Source organism: Mustela erminea, chromosome 12, assembly GCF_009829155.1.
Source record: "Mustela erminea isolate mMusErm1 chromosome 12, mMusErm1.Pri, whole genome shotgun sequence".
NCBI classification, from domain to species: Eukaryota; Metazoa; Chordata; class Mammalia; order Carnivora; family Mustelidae; genus Mustela; species Mustela erminea.
The window spans coordinates 8,230,170-8,249,561 of record NC_045625.1 but is presented as its reverse complement, the minus strand read 5'-3'; the positions used below and the strand labels follow the sequence as shown (position 1 = coordinate 8,249,561).

General features: G+C 51.0%; 1 protein-coding gene across 14 annotated transcripts in view; it reads left to right on the top strand.

Annotated features, from left to right (window-relative positions):
- Positions 1-19,392, top strand: part of RALGPS1 (Ral GEF with PH domain and SH3 binding motif 1) — a 273,366-nt gene that overhangs the window by 33,343 nt on the left and 220,631 nt on the right. For all 14 annotated transcript variants that reach the window (XM_032308501.1, XM_032308499.1, XM_032308496.1 and 11 more), the window contains one exon: positions 16,244-16,365. In XM_032308501.1, the coding sequence (XP_032164392.1) occupies positions 16,309-16,365 (57 nt within the window). In that variant the 5' untranslated portion in view covers positions 16,244-16,308. Of the gene's footprint in view, positions 1-16,243; positions 16,366-19,392 lie in introns of those variants that run through there.

Below are 19,392 nucleotides of genomic sequence, written 5' to 3'. Positions count from 1 at the left end.
CATACAGTGTCTGTTCAGTGCAGCTGAGAAAATGCCCAGTCAGTTTCTGAGCGGAAGGACAGTGAAAGCAGGGCAGAGACGGTGAGACCAGGCAAGAGCACAGGACGCAGCGGGGAGCGCTGTGCCTGTCCCGCGTACGCTTTCATCTCGGGGGCTGGCGCTGCTGCGAGGTGGTTTTTGTTGGGTTCAGTTCATGATAAGCTGAAAATAAAAGTTCTAAACCACGTTTGCAAAACCTTAGGCTTGGGAGAAGGGCTGAGAGTGGGGAAGGAAGCGGTCCACTCTTAGGACACTAATTAAACAGAGCAGATGAAACATAGAGGTGTAGTTGTTTCCTTGTGTTCTGGAAGGAAAAATGTTCAGTTTTGACTTTTGGGGATCAGAAGGTATGTTAGGATGAGATTTGGTTGCATATAGTAGATAGGCCCTGTATAACAGTGACATGAACAATAAGGTTTTATATGTTCTCATCTCATGAAAAAGTAAAGAGGTGGACAGTGCTCGGGAGTTTGTGAGTCCTGGAGCCCGTGGGCCAGCTCCTGACCAGCTTGCATGACCCTCTACTGGAGGTCTTGGAGAGGCAGCTGAGCGTTGCCAGAGCTGTGTGGTCGGGGAAGAAAGACGAACACGTGATTCAGGACAACTGTGATGAGTGCCACGGAGGAGGAGGAAGACATAATAGAGGGGGTCACAGAAGGGTTCCTGGAGGAAGGAACGTCTGAAATGAGACTGGAAAGGAGAGCAGGAAGGAGCCAGGAGAAGAGCGGGGAGAAGGATGCTTTCACGGCCCCTGTGGACACCTGGCTGTGAGAGACAGCAGGATAGGCATGGCCACCGGTGAGCTCCAGAAACAGTTTGGCACTGTTCTTGTCTGCACATCTGTCCTTCAGTGGCTGGATGCCACATCCATGCGGCCGGCAGGGGGACCGCACACTCCCCCACAGAACGTGCTCCCCCACAGGCGGGTTTGGTACCTCTCAGCCCCTTGTTTACTTCCTTGGTGGGGACCACAGCCCTGCCCACTTGGGAGTGGGTTGGAATGCAAGGAATCAGGTTAAGGAAGCACCTGGAAAGCAAGGATAGCAAGGATAGGACATGATGTTCGGATGAAGCCAGTACTGGTTGGGCGTGTTGAAGGTGCCCATAGGGAGCCTGGGAGCGATCCCGGCGAGAGGGATCATTAAGGCGAGTCTCACCTGCTTTTAGCTGAGGCTGCTCCTGGGAGGTAGCTTCCACCAGGTCCTGCCCGCGCTGACCCTGAGCCCAGAGTGTGCTGTCCCCCCACTGTGACCCCCTCTCACATCAGCCCCAGGTACTCACATCACTTCTTCCTTCCCCCACCCTCCCCAGTGCTGTAGGGGGTGCTTGTACCCACCGGAGGGCCTTCTCTGCTTGAAGTCCTTTTGTGCAGTCCTTGAACCTTTTTGGGGGGCAGCAGAACCAGGTGACTGGGGGTGCTGTTGGAGTGGCTTAAGCTTCGCAGTCTTGTTCTGACCTTGCCCCTTGTCACAGTAGGTTTGGGGAGTAGTTCCTCCATCTTTATTGAGAACGCAGCCAACTGCTGGGTACCGTGCTGGAAGCTGCGGTTCAAATACTGAGAACTTCCTGTGCCAGACACTGTAACAACACTTACCCCACAGGGACGCCTCAACTCAGGGACTTAATGCCTGCGGAGCCCTGAGATGAGCACCTGGCACCCCAGTACTCCTGAGTGCCAGTGGCTGGTGCTGCTAGTCCTCACAACAGCTGCACGAGGGGGGCACGGAGGGACAACTGAGGCTTAGAGAGACACTTGCTCGCCGTCATGTAGGTGGTAGGTGGCAGAGCTGCATTCAAACCCAGAGCATTGGACTTGCAGGTGTCCTGCTAATCCGTTCATCTCTCCGTGGCTTCTTGGCAGGACAGGTCACTTCTCATCCTACTGCTTTTTTTCAAAACTTCTTAGCTTCTAAAAATTATTTTTCCAGATGAAATTTTAAATCAATTTGTTGTATTCCAAAACGAATCTCCTTCGGATTTAGAGTGACCTTGCATTTTATTTATAGATCATTTAGGGAGAATTGATGTCTTTACAATATTGTCTCTTTATTCAGAAGGGGGGCGAATGAGATAGCCATGACTCACCTCGCAGAGCTCGTGGCTGAGCGGGGAGATGCCTGGGGAGATGCCCTGTCAGGGTGACAGGTGCTGTGGCGGGCTAAATGGAGGCACACAGTGGAGCGGCCCTCCATAGACTGAGGACCAGAAGGACAGAGAAGGGACAAGTGTCCCAGGCAGAGCCCTCGGTGTGATCAGTGTCCCCTCCCCGTCACCGGGGGGTTATCCCTCCGTCTCCTCTGGGCTCTGGTGAAGAGGCACTGGTTCAGTAGTCTGTGCGCATGCTCAGTTAGTGACTGATCCTTGAGGGCAGGTATGGAACTGCACGTCCCAGCCACTCTTGGGACCTTGTCCCTTAGGAACTCCTACTGGGGAAGAGCCTCCTCTTCCACAGACTGAGTGACCTGAAGTTGTCACTCTGAATTCAAAGCCTTCTTGGGGACATGTGTGCAGATGGCCTGGTTTTATGGGTCTGTGCCCCCTGACCCACCTCCCCCTTTCTGCCCCTCGAGCACTTTGGCTGTCCATAGGACGGCTCCATTGCAGTTACACATAAATGAATGAAACATTGTAAAGCTAGGATAGAAAATCCAAGCTAAATAGATCTCGCCACGACCCTGTCACCCCAACAGGTGAAATTGCATTTGTGCTGCCCTTTTTCCTTCTAGTTCCCGTCTACAGGGCAGGTAGGTGGTGGTTTGTACAATTGTGCACCTTGCCTTTTTTCCTTAACATGGCAGGAAATGGCCACCAGGTGGTGCCAAAGCACCGGGCAGCGACTCCACCCTCAGGCTGGACTACCTGGCCGTGTGTCAGCCATCCCGGAGAGCTTGTCTGTGGAAGTTCAGTTTTCTCCCTGAATGCTCTGCTGCTCACAGCACTATTTTATCACCTACTTTAAAAGAAACAATACTGATGTGTACAAAAAGTGGAAAATGAAAGTGCTGGACACTTTAAAAAAAAAAAAAGGTATTTGTCAGAGAGAAAGAAAACACAAGCAGGCCGAAGCAGGCTCCCCACTGAGCAAGGAGTCCAGCTCAGGATTCGATCCCAGGACCCTTAGATCATGACCCTAGCTGAGAGCAGATGCTTAACTGACTGAGCCACCCAGGCGTCCCGAAAGTGCCGTACACTTTTCAGAGGCAATGATACTAACAGTGGAGTGTGACCACGTTAGTGCGCAAGTGTTTGAAAACATGTCCAGCACTTCTCAGACCTCCCCATTTAAAATCGTAACCCTCGTCCCCCGCTGCCTGGCCCCAAGCCCTGCTTTACTTTTTCCCTCTCTCACCTTCCGCCGACACTCCGTATGTTTCACTGTGTGCCTTATGTATTGTCCACCGCCTCCGCTAGAATGTAGCGGCGACTTCCAGCTTTTCCTTCGCTGCTCTGTGCCCTGCCCCTAGAGCAGTACCCGACACATACTAGACTTTCAGTCCATCCGGGCTGCGTGAGTTAATAGGGGTGGCTGTGTCCTGAATTGGTGGACATCTTTCTCTGTCCGTAGATACTGATGTATCTCGTCATTTTAAGCAACTGCTTAGGGTGGTTCGAATGAATGTGCCTTGAGTGGATGTGGCCCAGCTGCCCATACGGAAACACGCCGAAGAGGCTTTCCAGTGTCTTCTTCCCTTCTTTGCAGGTGGTAGTGCATCCCGTGACCTTGCTGAAACATGCTTTCGCCTTGCCTGTCTGATGATTTCCTTGCCTTGCTCAGACTCGGGGCCAAGTGCTTCACACACAGCATCGCATGTAGTTGCCACACGCACAGGAAAGGTGCTGCTGGTAGTGCCTTTCTTTGCAGGTGACAAGCCAGAGCAGAGAGGACAGGCCCCTCCCGGCCCAGGCAGCACACCTGCCCAGCGTTGAGCTGGACTCTTGGGGGAGTTCTTTGCATACTAAGGATCTGACTTCATCCTTTCTCATGGGACGTTTCAAACACCCCCTCCCTAGTGTTTTTATTGTCTTACATCTTTTTCATGATGTCTTTTCTTACACAGAGTTTTCATTTTTAATGTAGTTAAAGCTGCCAGTGGTTTCCTTTGTTTTTCTGGCTTTTGTATCACCCGAGAGAGGACTTCTTCACTCCAAAGTTACTTTAAAAATAATGATTAGTGTTTCCTCTGGGATTTTTATGGGGATTTTATGTTTGGTTAAATATTATTCTTATATTTGATACTGAGTAAGATTTCATTTTTTTTAAGTTTCTATTTAAATTCCAGTTAGTTAACAAACAGTGTAATACTAGTTCGAGGTGTGCAGTTTAATGATTCAACACATACAAAACCCGTTCCTCATCCCCATCACCTAGTTCACCCCCCAGCCACCTCCCCTCTGGTAACCGTCAGTGCATTCTCTCTAGTTAAGAGTCTGTTTTTTGGTTCCTCTCTGTCTCTCTCTCTTTTTCTCTATGCTCAATTTGTTTTTCTTAGGATACTTGGTAAGATTTTAAACAAACCCCTCCACCCCCAAGTGAATAGTAAATTGTTTCATCAACATTTATTACATGATCCATCCTTCCCCACTATTTGCAATGCTATCTTGACTAGAGGTTAAGTCTCATGTGTACTTAACCCTGCGATCTGCACTGTGTTCTGTCCTGCTAATCCGTTCATCTCTCCGTGGCTTCTTGGCAGGACAGGTCACTTCTCATCCTACCCTTTTTTTCAAAACTTCTTAGCTTCTAAAAATTATTTTTCCAGATGAAATTTTAAATCAATTTGTTGTATTCCAAAACGAATCCCCTTCGGATTTAGAGTGACCTTGCATTTTATTTATAGATCATTTAGGGAGAATTGATGTCTTTACAATATTGTCTCTTTATTCAGAAGAGCAAAATGTCTCTCCTTTGATTTGTCTTCTTTTTTTGTTAGGAAAATATCAAAATTTGCTTCAAATGATTTCTGTACATTCCTTTTCAAGTTTATCTCTAGGTAACGTTTGGTTAGTAGGCTCTCAGTCTGCTGCGTTTTCTAGCCGGGTGTTGTTTGGACAGAAGAGACCATTAGTTTTGTGGCCAGATGTCTAACTCTCATAGCTTCTCCCCAGTCCAATTCCATTTGCCTCAAATCTTCTAGGAATTCTGAATTTCTGGTTTGGTGATGTCATCCTTCCCTGTATTTCAACACTGCAACAGATTTCTTATTCTTCTTGTTTTTTCATCCCAACAAGATTTGGAGGGGGAAGGCAGCTGTGTGGATCTGGTTCACTGTCTTGGAACATAGATCTGCTTATATGGTTTGGTGGGAAAATGTCACTTCCTCTGTGTGCTTTGGTCCCCGCCCGCGCTCTAGCCCCTGCAGAGTTGTTCGTGCAATATGAAATGAAGTCAGCCTCAAGACCCAAGGATGACGTTCCTCACCTGCCTGCTCCCACCTCATGGGGCGCACCCTTTCTTCTTACTGGGCTTTGTCGTGCCGCTGCCCAGGTGGCTTTCTCTGTCCTCCCGCCAGACCTCGCCCACCCCGCCTTGCTCACAGACAACTTCCTTCCTGTTTAGGTGGGAAGTGCCAGGCTGTGTGCGATGAGTTGGGACTCAGTGACATTTGTGAGGAAGGCCCAAGAATGTGGGGGTTCTGTTCTGCCAACCTGTTCTTCACCTTGATATTTCCAAAGTTCAACCTGCCAGCGGGGAAGAACAGCAAAGAGTTGAATGGCCCTCCTTATGAGCCAGCCTGGATCCAGCGCAGGGTGCTCTGCTCGAAGCTGCTGGAGGCAGATGAGGAGCTCCCTGCCCAGTGGCACTTCCTATGCCCCCTGAACTTGACCTACGCCTGGGGTTGTTACGTTCTTCTGGCCAGCAGCACACCAGAACAGGCCAGGCGGGCACACATCGGGGTGCGTGTGAGAGTCTCACCGGTCTCATGGCAGCAGTGGGAAAAAGGGGGCCTCGAACAGGGGTGGGACTTTTGGGCATTTAGTGATGCGCCAGACAGATATGACTGTCAGTGACCTGGGGGGGGCACCAGTCAGACCAGTAATTCCTCTGCCCTTGGCAGCGACTAGGGAGGGACCCCCTGCTCTACGTGGTGAACTGTCTTCCAGCCCCATCCTCGGTCTCCTGTAGTAACGTCTGCGGCCCACAGGTAACGGGCATGCGATGTCTGACCCGCAAGTCCCCGGAGCTGCACCTCTCAGGTAACCCATGGTGCAGGAAACGGGGAGCCCGGTGTCAGACCTGTTTGTGGAGAGTGTGTGTGTGTGTGTGTGTTTGTGTGGGAGGGGTGCAAGGGGGGGTGGGATGTGAGGGTATAGAATTGCTTTTTAAATTTAACTTTTTGTTTTGAGGTAAGTTTAGACTTACAGAAGAGTTGCACGGTAGTGCACAGCATTTACATGTGCCCTTCATGCAGCTTACGTGTGAGGAGCTTACGGGCTCAATCCGAATTTCAGATTCGCTTAGGGAAGTTGACCCAGGTGTGATGCTGCGAACTGGGCTGTCGGCTTTTCTCATGTACCTCCGGTTTCCCTCCCAGTGTTGTTCTCCTGTTCCTGTCTCTGTCCACGATCCCTCCTTGCAGCTAGTTGTGGGGTCTCATTAGTGTCCTCCTGCCTGGGACAGCGCCCTGCCCTCAGGGTCGCATCAGGTCCTCAGGAAATTAATTGTGGAGGAAATTAATGGTCTGGTTCTCGTGCTTTTGCTTCACATCCCCGTAGGGCGAAAGTGTCTTCTCTGAGAGACATCACTGAGCCCCTGCATCCTGGCGTGGGTGCCCCCTGTGCCAGCCAGGCTCTCCTGTCTCCCCAGGGCCTCCCTCCTCTAGCAAAGGTCTGAGTAGTGGCCACCATCCAACCCCATCCTCCAGGGGCAGGGAAGCAGCTACCACAGTCCCACTTTACCGTCTTTTCTGAGATGTGCTCTGTCAGGCATCCCCACTTCTTGTTTTTAAATTTTCTTAATTTCCCCCTCCTTCTCTCCCTCCCTTCCTTCCTTCTCTCTCTCTGTCTTTCAGATTTTACTTATTTGACAGAGAGACACACAGCGAGAGAGGGAGCACAAGCAGGGGGAGTGGGAGAGGGAGAAGCAGGCTTCCTGCCGAGCGGGGAGCCCAATACGGGGCTCGATCCCAGGACCCTGAGATCATGACCTGAGGCGAAGGCAGATGCTTAACAACTGAGCCACCCAGGCACCCCAGGGTCCCCTCTTTCTCTTGCATTTTTAACATTTTGCTCTCCACTGTTCATTTTAAGCCTGAGAACATGCTCAGGAGGCAACTCAAGTTCCCAGAAATCACCTGTCTCCATCTCCCGTGTTCTCTCTTCCACCCCAGGAGACTGGGAGACTCAGGCGCTTGTCCCTTTGCGGGGCCGGCTTTCCGTGCGTCAGAGCCCCAGGCTGTCCTCAGCTCCGTCCTGAATGGTGCTGCGCTAGCTGATGCCCCTGGCTGACTTCCTTCTCCTCTTCCCACTGCCTGCTTCTGCAGGAGCCGCCGCCTGGCACGTGGAGCGCCTTCTCTTATCGTTGAGGGTGTTTCTCTGGCTTCCTTCCAGGGAAAGGTCTGGGATGCGGACTGTTTCTCTCCGGCTGGGTGCGCTCTACGTACAGGACCGGTCACCCTTCTTAGTTATGTTCTGTGAGTTTTTGGTTGATGTTTTGGAAGGATCCCTCTGTTTCTGTTAAGAAACAACCGTGAGGAGGCAGGGCTGCCGCAGGGAGAGTGTGAGGACGACACTGCCCTCGAGCAGAGGCTGGGTGGGCTGGACTTAGGGGTGGTGGAGAGTCCAGGCGTGTTCCACAGGGAGGGTTGTTTCCGCTGATGGCTGCCCAGGTGGACCCCGTCCGTCCATGTCCAGGCGACACTGCCTGCCTTCCCCAGAGCATGTGCTCCTGGGACCTTAATTAAGAGGAAGTAGGTGACTGACGGGGGCTGTGCAGAGTTGGGGAGAGGGAGCGGGCACCGGTCCCTGACCAGAATACCATCATCCCAAATATGCAGAAAGGGAAATGTCACTCTCCAGCTTTCCGGGGTATCCCCAGCACTGTGAGGGGGTCTGGCGTGCTCCAGGTAGACCACCCTCGTTCTTGCTCTCCCCTTCACCCCTGCTTCCCGGCGCTCCCTGTAAGCCTCACCCCTAGGGATCCTTAGGCCTCTTGTTTCTCCCAAGTCGGCCTCCCCCACTATGGAGAAATCAGGCCTTGCCTGCCAGCTAGTGGCTGCCCGTGGGGACCTCACCCCTCCGCCTGTGTTCTGCAGCCTTGTTTCAGAATGGAGGAGGAGCCTTTGGTTTCAAGAGAATTGTATGTGTACGCGTGAGGGATGGCAAAGCTCTGGTGGCCTTTTCATAGAGACTTTAAAAACTGTCCAGCCAGCCACAGCACTGGTTTTCTTTCGTGAATCTTCCCTAGTTTTATGAGACGCATGTTCTTCACTCACGTTTCTCTTGGTGCCTCAACTTTGGTGCGATGTCTTGTGGTCTTATGCTAACGCAGCCCTGCCTGTGCCTACCCTGCCCCAGCGGGTGAGCCTGGCGGTGAGGGGCGCTGGCACAGGCACAGCCATCACTTCCCAGCTGCTTCTACCCTACAGCGTCCTAGGGACCCCTTTGACCATTTGCGAGGCGGGCATCACGAGTCTCCCTGTTTACCAGGCGAGGAAGGTGGAGCTTGGGCAGGTGAAGCAGCTTGCCCGGGGCACAGAGTAAGTGACAGGTGAGAATTCAGCTCCTGATCGATCGGTTCTCCTGCCCCGGACACTGCTCTGCAGCTGTCTTGTTCTCAGCTTCCACCAGGCCTTCACCTGCCACTGTGATCCGGCACGGGTGGAGGGCATCGATCACCTCCCCAGATCCACGGGTGCTGCGGGCTCTGGCAGCCTGCAGGATGCGTGCTGGGACTACACCTTGCCGTGTTCCGCGTGGATGTCGATACTGCTGTGATGATTAGACCACAGATGAATTTAAGTGTGTTGGTGATCTATAACAGCTTTTTGTTGCCAAGGGTTTTTTTCTTAGTCAACAGATGCCAAAAATAGAACTAAATTTTGTGTGTGTGTGTTGAAAAGGATAGTCTTGAAATACATTTACGTATGTATCTGTGCGTTTACTTCTATCTCCATATGCATGGATGTGTGCAGAAATGCTGCCCTACACTATGTGAACTGTGTGACTTTGGGGACGGGGACCAAGGGTGGTAGGGAGAGGAGACTTTCTTTTTTTTATTTGATGCCTTTTTATTAAGCATATATAATTTCAGCATGTATCTGTATTACTTTATGTGAGAAATTCGGGAAGTCCTCCTCCTTGAAAAGGTTAGGTGCCCCTGGGCTGGACTAAGGTTTCTGGCTGTGGGGGGACGTGGGGCACTCAGTCCACGCCCATCTCCTGGATTGGTGGATTGCTGCCTGTTTGCGGGCGCCTACCTTAGCGCCATAAATGTAGGTTCTTCCCTTGCCCAAGAAGATGCAGTCCTCCTGTTTCTCTCTGGGTTCGCTCAGTTTCACAGGTTTTGTCCCTCTTTGGTGAGATCTGCAGCCCTCCACCCCTAGAGCCAGTCCTCTTTCCCACACCCTGCTGCTTTCTCTCCTCCACAGAGGCACAGCCATGGTGGCGCCTCCCCAGCCCACTATCCTTCCCTCAGTGAGAAGGTGGGATGTTGGAGGTTGAACATCTGGTCGGTGGTTTGGAAGGGACGGGGTGTGGGGAGGGGGGCGGCGGGGAGCGCTGCAGTGAGTGATGGCATTCAGGTCTGACATGTGCTGACGTGGCCAGGCCTCTCTTTGAAAGCCGCCAGACGCTGCTGCTTGCCAGGAAAAGAGGTTTGGCCAGTTTGGAGAGGGTCAGGAGGAGGCAGAGATAACAGCCCTGCCAGCGCCCACAAGGGGGACTTTCTAGAGCTGCTGGCCAGTGGTCCTGCTCCAGAGTGATGGTTACAGTTGGAACTCTGCATGCTCTGTGTGTGTGTGTGTGTGTGTGTGTGTGTGTGCCCGCGTGCGCATGCGTGCCAAACGTACACACACCGTTCCTGGAGCGATGGGGGTTGTTCTGCCCACAACCCTTTTTGTTTCCTTCTTATTCGTCTTGTCACAGCTTCTGTTCAAGATGCACAAAGGTGGAGCCAGCTCCCACCACGTCCACGGAGAGCAGCCCACTCCACGCTGGGGAAACGGGCTCTGCAGTGGGGCTTGGGATCTGTTTCCATGCTTGTCTAAAACATTTGGAAGAGATCAGTCTCTTGTAATTGAACATTCCTGAATGTGTGTATTTTCTTTGAAACAACCTCCATACGCGTAGGAAAAAGTGGTTATTCTGCCTTCTCAACAGTGGTCTGCACCAGACTGTCTCATGTTATTTTCTTGGTTTCCTGAACCTGCAGTGTCGAAGGAGAATTCTGCAAGTTTGGAAGGAAACCAACATGGCATATGGGATTTTCCTCCCCTCTCGGGGAGCCCACACACGAGAGCAGAGTCTGTCATACAGAAACAAGATGTGGGATTGTTCTGTGGTCCTGATACAATTGCCACGTTCTTGTGAAGTTACATCATGAGAATTGCTTGCTCTGCGGCAGTGTTTCGGTTTCCAAGGAGGCATTAGCAGCGTGTGTGTGTGTGTGTGTGTGTGTGTGTGTGAGAGAGAGAGAGAGAGAGAGAGAGAGAGAGGTGAGAGAGCTGGAGAAGGATGGAAAGATGGGATTTTAGTGTGATTCAGAATCAAATGGCCATCTCAGAGCTGGGGCTCTTGCCTCCCTGCCAGACGGCCCCGTCTAGCAGCGGCCGTGCTGCAGTCAGTGTGTCCCCAAGTTATGGTGTCATTGATCTCTTTGTACCTCCATTTCTTCATCTGTAAAAAAAAAATGTTTTTTAATGCATGGAAATCCCCAGCCAGAGCCTGGAATGGAGTGTTTAATAAATTGTCCTGATGACGGGTGAGCAGATAATGGTGTGAACTCCTTGAGGCCAAGGACTGGTCTGAATTCTCTGAGCAGAGCAGGGCTTGGGAGGTTTCACCAAGTCTGCCCAACCGATGGGGGAGTGACCAGGAGACAGAACGCCGTGGCTGTGGCTGCAGCGTCAGGACCGTCTGTTAAATTCTCTGGGGATCCCTGCCTAGCTTATTGGCCGCTGTGTGTTAGGATGGACGTGGCTGTGGTCTGGTAAGGAGGGGAGTCTGCTCCCTTGTGCTCCTGGTGCAAGGCATGTCAGGAGTCCTTTCTGCCCTGGGCTTCCACACTAGCTCAGGGTACCCTCCTCTGCCCTTCCCTTGAGACACTCCCACTGGTCCTTTGAGAGCCAGCTCAAGGGTTCTTCTCAGTGATGTCTTCTTTGACCCCCAGAGTGAACCCGGGATCTGTTAGAGAACGTGTCACTTGCTGGTGTTCTCCCTACTGCTCTGCAGGACCCTGGAGGGCAGGGTTGTGTTGTTTCTGATTCTAGATGCCCAGAACTGGTCCCCCAGTGGGCTCCGTGCGTGGGTGGGTGATGTGTGAAGGAATGGACAGCTGAGCAACACTGGGCTGTCATCCACTCGTGATAGCCCAAGGCTAGGGGTCATCCTGGGTTCCCTTCGTTTCCTCTCGCTTCACCTGTGGTCCATCACCAGGTCTTGTCTGTTTCTTTCCAGAACCCCTCCCAGATCCATCCCTCATCCCTGTAGCCAGCAGTCCATGCCACCATCCTCTCTTGTCCCTGCTGCCTCCGAGGCTCCGACTTTGTCTCTCTTCATCCAGTTCTCTGCCCAGCAGCCTAAGTGATCTCAAAAACTGTAAGATCAGATCCTGTCTCTCCCCTGCTCAAAACCCTCCAATACACCAGAGGGTTCCCACTGCACTCCAGACGCAACCCACACACCCACCATGGCATGCAAGGCCCTTCATGCTCTGGCCCCAGCCTGTCTGTCCACTGCCTTCTGCCCACTTGGGTCCATCTGCCTCCATCACAGGCCTGCTGAGCTTGCGTGCATCTCAGGGTCTTTGCCCTTGCGGTGCCCACCTCAGAGCACACACGGTGGTTTTTATGGGCTGACTCCTTCCTAAGCTTCCAGTTCACAGTATAGTTCAAACGTCCTTGGAGTGTCCTTCCTTGGTGACCTGACAAACACTATCCTCCACCCTATTTTAGGGTTTGGTTTTTTTTTTTTTTTTTTTTTTTTTAGATTTTATTTGTTTATTTGACAGAGAGAGAGAGATCACAAGTAGGCAGAGAGGCAGGCAGAGAGAGAGGGGGAAGCAGGTTCCCTGCCGAGCAGAGAGCCAGATGCAGGAATCGATCCCAGGACCCTGAGATCATGACCTGAGCCGAAGGCAGAGGCTTAACCAGCCACCCAGGTGCCCCCCTATTTTAGTTTTTTGAGATATTTCTCAGTATCTAAAGTTATCTTCTTTGTATCCATGTGTGTATTTTCTGACTTCTCGCTGGAATGTAGGTTCTGCAGGAGCAGGGCCTCCTCACTTCATGTCTCCAGTGCCTGGAGCAGGGCTTCTGGACCAGGCATCACTGAATTTTGATGAGAAAAATATGACATCTTTATTTTCACCAACCTCTAAATGAAATTTAGCATTTCTCTCAGTTACTAATAAAGACAGTGAATCCCAATAATAATAATCGTTCTTGCGACTTCGTTGCCAATAAAATTCATGGTATTTTCATATCACACAATGATCATTGGACTCTTAGAATATCTATGCTCATAACTACTTTCAAGTTATGGTAGTTATTAAACTCACCAACAGATCTTTTTATTTAATGCAATAATAAAGAAATATGTTTTTCCTTTTAAATGAAGAAATGAGCCGGGTCGTCTGGTTTGAGGCCTGCAGCTTGAGCCGGTCTCATGCTGCCCCTTGGGCTCTCGAGCTGGCTTTGTTTTCAGCCTCAGTTTCTGGATTCCCCACTTTGAAGTCTCCGAGTTTCTCCTGGGGTGTCTGTGGCAGGTTCTCATCCACCAGACTCCCGGGAGGCCTTCCCTTTGCTCCAGGGGCTGGTTCCCCTCCTCGCAGTCCTGTCTTTTCTGCACTGGAAATTCCTCAAAGATTTTTTTTTTGAAAGATTTTATTTATTTATTTATTTGACAGACAGAGATCACAAGTAGGCAGAGAGGCAGGCAGAGAGAGAAGAGGAAGCAGACTCCCTGCTGAGCAGAGAGCCTGACGAGGGGCTTGATCCCAGGACCCTGAGATCATGACCTGAGCTCAAGGCAGAGGCTTTAACCCACTGAGCCACCCAGGCGCCCCTCCTCAAAGATTTTTGCTTATTAATAACCCTTCTCTCTTGTCATGTGCTAATGTAGTTTGTTTTTGCTATTTTAATATTTCTTGGATTATTTCAAAGGGATGTGGAAGGGGGGCAGCTAAACATGAGAGTTCCGGTCTCCGCCATGAAACTGAGCTGGTGGCTGCTGCTTTCACTGTAGTGGAGTTTACATGCCGTAAAATTCACCCATTCCAAGTGTTTAATTCTGTAACTTCTGGTGAATTTACAGAGCTGTGGGACTGTCACGATGACCCAGTTTTAGATCTTTTCCGTCACCTCAGAAAAATCCCTTGTGCCCGTTTGCAGACCGGTCGGCTGCCTCCACCCCCAGCCAACCACTGATATGCTCTTGTCTCTATGAATTTGCCTTTTTTGGACATTTCATAAAAATGGCACCCTACAGTACAGTGTTTTGGGTCTGGCCTCTTTCACTTAGCATCATGTTTTTGAGGTTTATACATGTTACGGTTTCTCTCAGGACTTCATTTCTTTATTGCTGGGTCCTCTACCCCCGTGTGCGTCTGTCACGTTGCTGACCCGCTCAGCAGAGCGTTCAGATGTTTCCAGCTTTTGGCTCTGATGAATCATTCATGTGCGTGTCTTTGTGTGGACATAGGTTTTCATTTCTTTCAAGGTAGCTACCTAGGAGTAGAATTGCTGGTCATTTGGTAAGTGTACTTTAATTTTTTAAGAAAGTACCAAACTGCTTTCCAAAGGAGCTGGACCTCTCGCCCCCACCCCCAGCAGCAGTGTACGCGGTGCTGCCTTTTCTGTGATCGCCGTCCTGGCGGGTGTGAGGTGGCAGCTCACTGTGGGTTGGATTTGCCTTTACCCGCGGCGTTTCCCTTCGTCCTACCGAGACCTTCTTTCAAAGGTCTCTTCCTGTTTTCGTGCAGCTGCCTTCCAGACCTGCCCCAGCCTCCGGCGCAGGGTCCCGGGTGGGCACTGCTTCTCCGAGGACCTGAATGATTAACAAAGGAGTGTTTCCAGTCCGTCCCCTTTCCCTCATGGGCGGGGAGTTTGGACTCCGGAGGAAAAACTTAGCCGACCCGCCCATTGCTTTCTTAGTACGAAAAGGATCGAGCATTCAGAAAGGCTGAGAGAGCAGGGCAGTGACCTTCTGTCAGTGGAGGTCGGTTGTTGGCGTTGTGACGTGGTCGCCTTATCTCGACTGCGGCGTGTTTTGGGGATTGATTTGAAATGAAGTCGCAAGCTCACTTCAGCTCCGAATTCTGCCCCACGTGTTCCCCAGATAGACTCGCTCCTACTTAATCTTCCCACTGTTGCTCTCATGCCCCAGAAAATGAATGGTAATTCAGTATCCTCTGAAATGTCCATATCCAGCGGTCCCCAGTTGGCCCCCACATGTCATTTATTGCTCAGACTGGTTCCTCTCAGTGCCTGGGGGAAGGAAGGAGGGAGGGTGGACGGCTCACAGGCTGTCGCCGAGGAGAACACGGCTGACGGAAGCCGGCAGAGTGGTTGTGAGGGGATGGCCATCATGCCTTTGGAGCCGTGCGCTGCCGGAGCCTGTGGCGCTCTGGCGTTCCTTCTCAGGTGTTTGACGCTGTCCTTCTCGGGTGTACGATGCTGCTCACCATGGGCCCTCGTGGCTGAGGCTCTGGCAGCATCACAGGCAGGGTGGAGATCTTCTCTGTCTACCTCCAGACCATCTTCCCCGGGGGGCTTCAGGCGAGACTTTCCCTCCAGGGTGGATCTTCTCTGACACCGTGGATCCGGCATATATTTCAGATGAAGCTCTTCACCTTCTACAGATCTGCTGTGCTGCCGGTGTCCCTTTCCTTGAGGACTGACGCACCATCCTTCTGGCACCTCAGGCCAGACACCATTCATCCTTAGCTTGTTCTCCTCTGTCCTTCTTCCCCATCAGTTTCTGCTCCCGCTGTCTCCCAGTCTGTCTCCTTCTCTCTGACTTCACTGTGACAACGTCACTTAGCACAGACGACCTTCAGCTCTGGCCTGGGTGGTTGCAGTTGGCTTCCAGCTGGGCCTTCCACCTTCTCCTTTCCTTCCCCTGTTACATTCTCCCTGCTTTCCTGGTCATTTTCCTGCTGAAAAGCAGGTGGCAGTTCTGGAATGTTCAGTGCTATGATGAATGCTCTGTTAGGGGTGTGTACACACTGGCATGAGAGCATCTGGATCTGGTTCGAGTGTTCTAGGGCATGATACTCAGAAGAAACGACGTTTGAGCAGGGCTTTGAATGATGATGGGATCAGGAAACAGCATGAGCAAAGGCACTAAAGCTCTCTGCGGCTCAGGTTCCTCACATGTAATATGGGCAGAAGAGGACCTGCCCAAGGCTGTTGTGAGGGTCAGTTGAGTTAATGTACGCCAAGTGCGTGGCACGTGGTGAGCACTGCACAAGTATCACCTTGTTCCTGATGAAGCGGTTGAGTGCATGGGGAAATGCAGTAAAATCCATTTGTCTTCTTTAACAGCTTTCATTTAAAACAAAGGTCAGGGCGCCTGGTGGCTCAGACGATTAAGAGTCTGCCTTCGGCTCAGGTCATGATCCTGGAGTCCTGGGATTGAGTCCCTCATTGGACTCCCCTCAGCGAGGAGCCTGCTTCTCCCTCTGCCTCCCCCTGCTTGTATGCGTTCTCTCTCTATCAAATAAATAAATAAAACAAAGGCTGTGTGGTACCTGGGGGGCTCAGTTGGTTAAGCCTCTGCCTTTGGCTCAGGATGATCCCAGGGTCGGACTAAGCCCTGCGTTGGGCTTCCTGCCTAGTGGGGGGGCCTGTTTCTCCTGCTGCCTGCTGCCCCCTGCTCGCGCTCTCTGTCTTTGCCAAATAAATGAATAAAATCTTCAAGAAAAGGTAAAGGTCTTCTTTATGGTCTTCTGTTTAAGCCTAGCACAATGTTCCCTGCCACCCTCCCTGCCCCCAGTAGGATTAAGTTGAGTTTGAAACTGGTTTTCATGAGCACCCTTGCCTTGCAGGATTTCTTCAGACAGGTTATGTCACCGACAGAGGCTGCCCTGAAGCTCCCTGCGGCCCAGAGACTATGTACAAGAGGAATGGTCTGATGGCTAGCGTGTTGGTCACCTCCGCCACTCCACAGGTACAGGGGCTGTGAGAATCGGGACCATGGGTGGGAGTAGGGGGACTCTTTTCAGTGGACCCAGGCCCCAGCTAAGTTGTAGGCAGCAAGGAAGCAAGGCTCCATGAATACCACCATTCTTAGCACTCCGGAGGCCCTTGGCCACACCAGGCGTGAGATTTGGGAGGCAGTCAGCCCTGAGGATCAGTACGTTTTCTGCAGTCGTTCTCTTCAAAGAAAAACAAACACCTGCCCAGTCCAGTTGTGGCAAGTGCCACATTCCATTTTGGTGGCAAGATGGGATCAGACCTTTCCCAAGAAAAGCTGCTGCTGATTATAAATAAGTCACACATTCCAGAATGAAGTCAGACAGAAGTGATTCCAACTGGCCCCATGTTCTTGTTTACCTTGCTCAGTAGGAGATGGCCGTAAGGACTGGTGGTCTGAGAGTGGCCTGGGCTAGGGCCCCTGCCCTGGGCTTTGAGGGGGTGTAGGGGTTTGTTTTCCAAGTGCAGTGATGGAACGGAGACACGCAAGAGGAGCGGCTGTCATCAGACCCAGGGATGCCACCTGGCTGAATGTGTACGCCTGGCCCCCATGACCACTGGCGAGGGAATGCGCAGTCCCTCACAGCGGAGCTGGGCTTTTGAAATGATCCTGTGTGACCAGCTAGAAATTCACAGGAACCTATTCATATCTTACAAACCTTTAAAAAATTCCTTATTTTGATCTCTGCTTCTGAAAACAGACTTGTGAGTCCTTTTAAAATTCCCCACTGGTGCCAATACAGATTTAAATGAAGTTACTGCCTCATCGTCACCACCACTACTAGTGTATTTGGGGCAACACTGGATTAAATAAGGCCTCTTGTATGAGCGTGTGTGTCTGGGTCAGATGCAATGGGGTGTTACACGAATGTTATAAAACCTGAAATCCCGGGAATGGACTGTTTGGTAACTGGAGGAAATCAGACTTCTGTTTTCATTTACAATCTATACTTCATCTAGAGGAAAACGTCTGTCTTTTCTGATCTCTCTGTGTGTATGTGCGTGCGTGTACACATACATGTAGACACGTGTGTATTGTGTGTGGGTGCAGATGTGTGTGTATCTGGAACGTGGTAAGTGCTCACAGCGTTGTCGAATGAGAGAACACGTATATAATGGAAGCGCTCAGTAAATTCTGGTGACTGACTGACACCACACGCACATCCACCCCCGTAACTCAGCTGTCCTGTCTGCCAGGCCTGTGTCCTGCGTGTTCACACGTGTCATCCCACCAGTCCTTACAGTAGCCCGATCAGGTCTGTACTGTTGCTTCAGAAACTGAAGGCAAACTGGGGAAACTAAGGCAGGAAGAGGTGAATAAACTGGCTTAAATCGCACAGCTGGCCAGCAGTAGGGGAGATTCACAGTCAGGCCCCTGTGACACTCAAGCCAGTGCTCCTAACCGTGATGACACTAAATGGAGGAAAACCACCCTGTCACCTGACCTGGTTACTTTCTGGAAGGTGGGTGTGGCAATGCAGGGACTTCCAGGTGATCGCCTGTTTGGAGCCTGTGCACAAGACCGTGGGGCAGAACAGACTGCCAGTTTCATATGCATTCAAGATTCATCTTTGTTACTTCTCAGAAGTTTAGCACAGATTCTCCTCAGGGGAGAATGTCCCATCATTCAGGGAACTTCTGAAATAGCCACGGCCAAGCCCGCCCAGGCCCCTTGAATCAGCGTCTCCTGGGGAGGGGGATTCTGCCCTCTGCTTTGTTAGCTTCACTGTATATAACCTGTACCACAGCACTGTGGGGGGCGGGTGGGGGGGGGCTGCCTATGGTGCCGTTTTCCAGAGAGCTCTAAGATGGTCAGGTGAATAGCTTGTGCGAGGTCGGGCAGCCACTGGCGTGGAGCTGGCGTTCCCACCAGGCATGGCTTCAGAGCTCTCAGCCACCATGGTGTGCTACTTCTTCAGATCACCTTCAGCTTTTGGGTATAGCAGCCTCCTTCGTAAAACCTTTCAGTGACACAGGCCTACTGAAATCTTCAGGTCTGTGTTTCCGCTCTTCCTTTCAACCTCACATTCTTGGTTGTTGACTGTTGGTTTCCCTCACTGGCCTAAAAACACTCTAGTTTCCAGTAAGATTGCAAAGTTTTCCCAGATATAGCCTTTTTGGAAAGAGTGAAATAAAGAAGAATTAATAAAAGCATGTTCTCTAAATCCCAGTCCAAGATATTGAGGTTATTGGAAACCACAAAATCCCTCTTCACGGGTTGAGACGAATAAAACCGTTCATGAACAGGGCACAAGTTTTGGGTGGTAAGTTTGAATGGTTCCCCGAAGTAGAGTTTGATGAAATTAAAATTGAGGAGAAGGTATGTTCAACATTCTGGGATCCCCACAGGGTTGGGCTTCATAAAACTGGCCACATTTGGGGAGTTTTAATGTGCTCTTTTATGGGAGACCCCTTCTGTCCGTGCAGGGCTCACTGGGTTCACCTTAATAAGGGACCCTACTAAATATAACTTTCACACCCGTCTCCAAAGCCAGTTGGTTACCTCTCACCTCATCAGCAATCTGGTTTTTAAATTCCAAATGGCCCATATATGAAATAAACCTTGAGAGCCAGTTTAACATTTTGTATAAGAATTTCTGCAGTGACTTCCAGAAAACAATAATAACAACAACAACAAAAAAAAGGTGAAACTAGGTAACGTTTGAGAGACAGAACAAGACCGATGATTGCCTCAGGCCTCCTGAGCTATGAAGTCCTGTTCTCTCTAAAGGAAGAGTGGGCTCTGTCTTTTTACCCCACTAGCTACACAGCAGGCTGGAAGCAGTTGGGGGCCATGATCGAGGGTAGGCGAAGCTAGGTTCACCTCCTGGCTCTCCGGTTTCCTGGCTGTGATACCTTGGGGATGTGGCATTGCCTCTGCTTCCTTATCTGTAAAGTGGGAGTAAAATAGCATGTACTCCGTTCCTTCAAGAATTAAACAGGAGTGTGTGTATGAAGTGCCCAGCGCGGTGCCTGGAATGGGGTACAGCAGTGGGCAGCA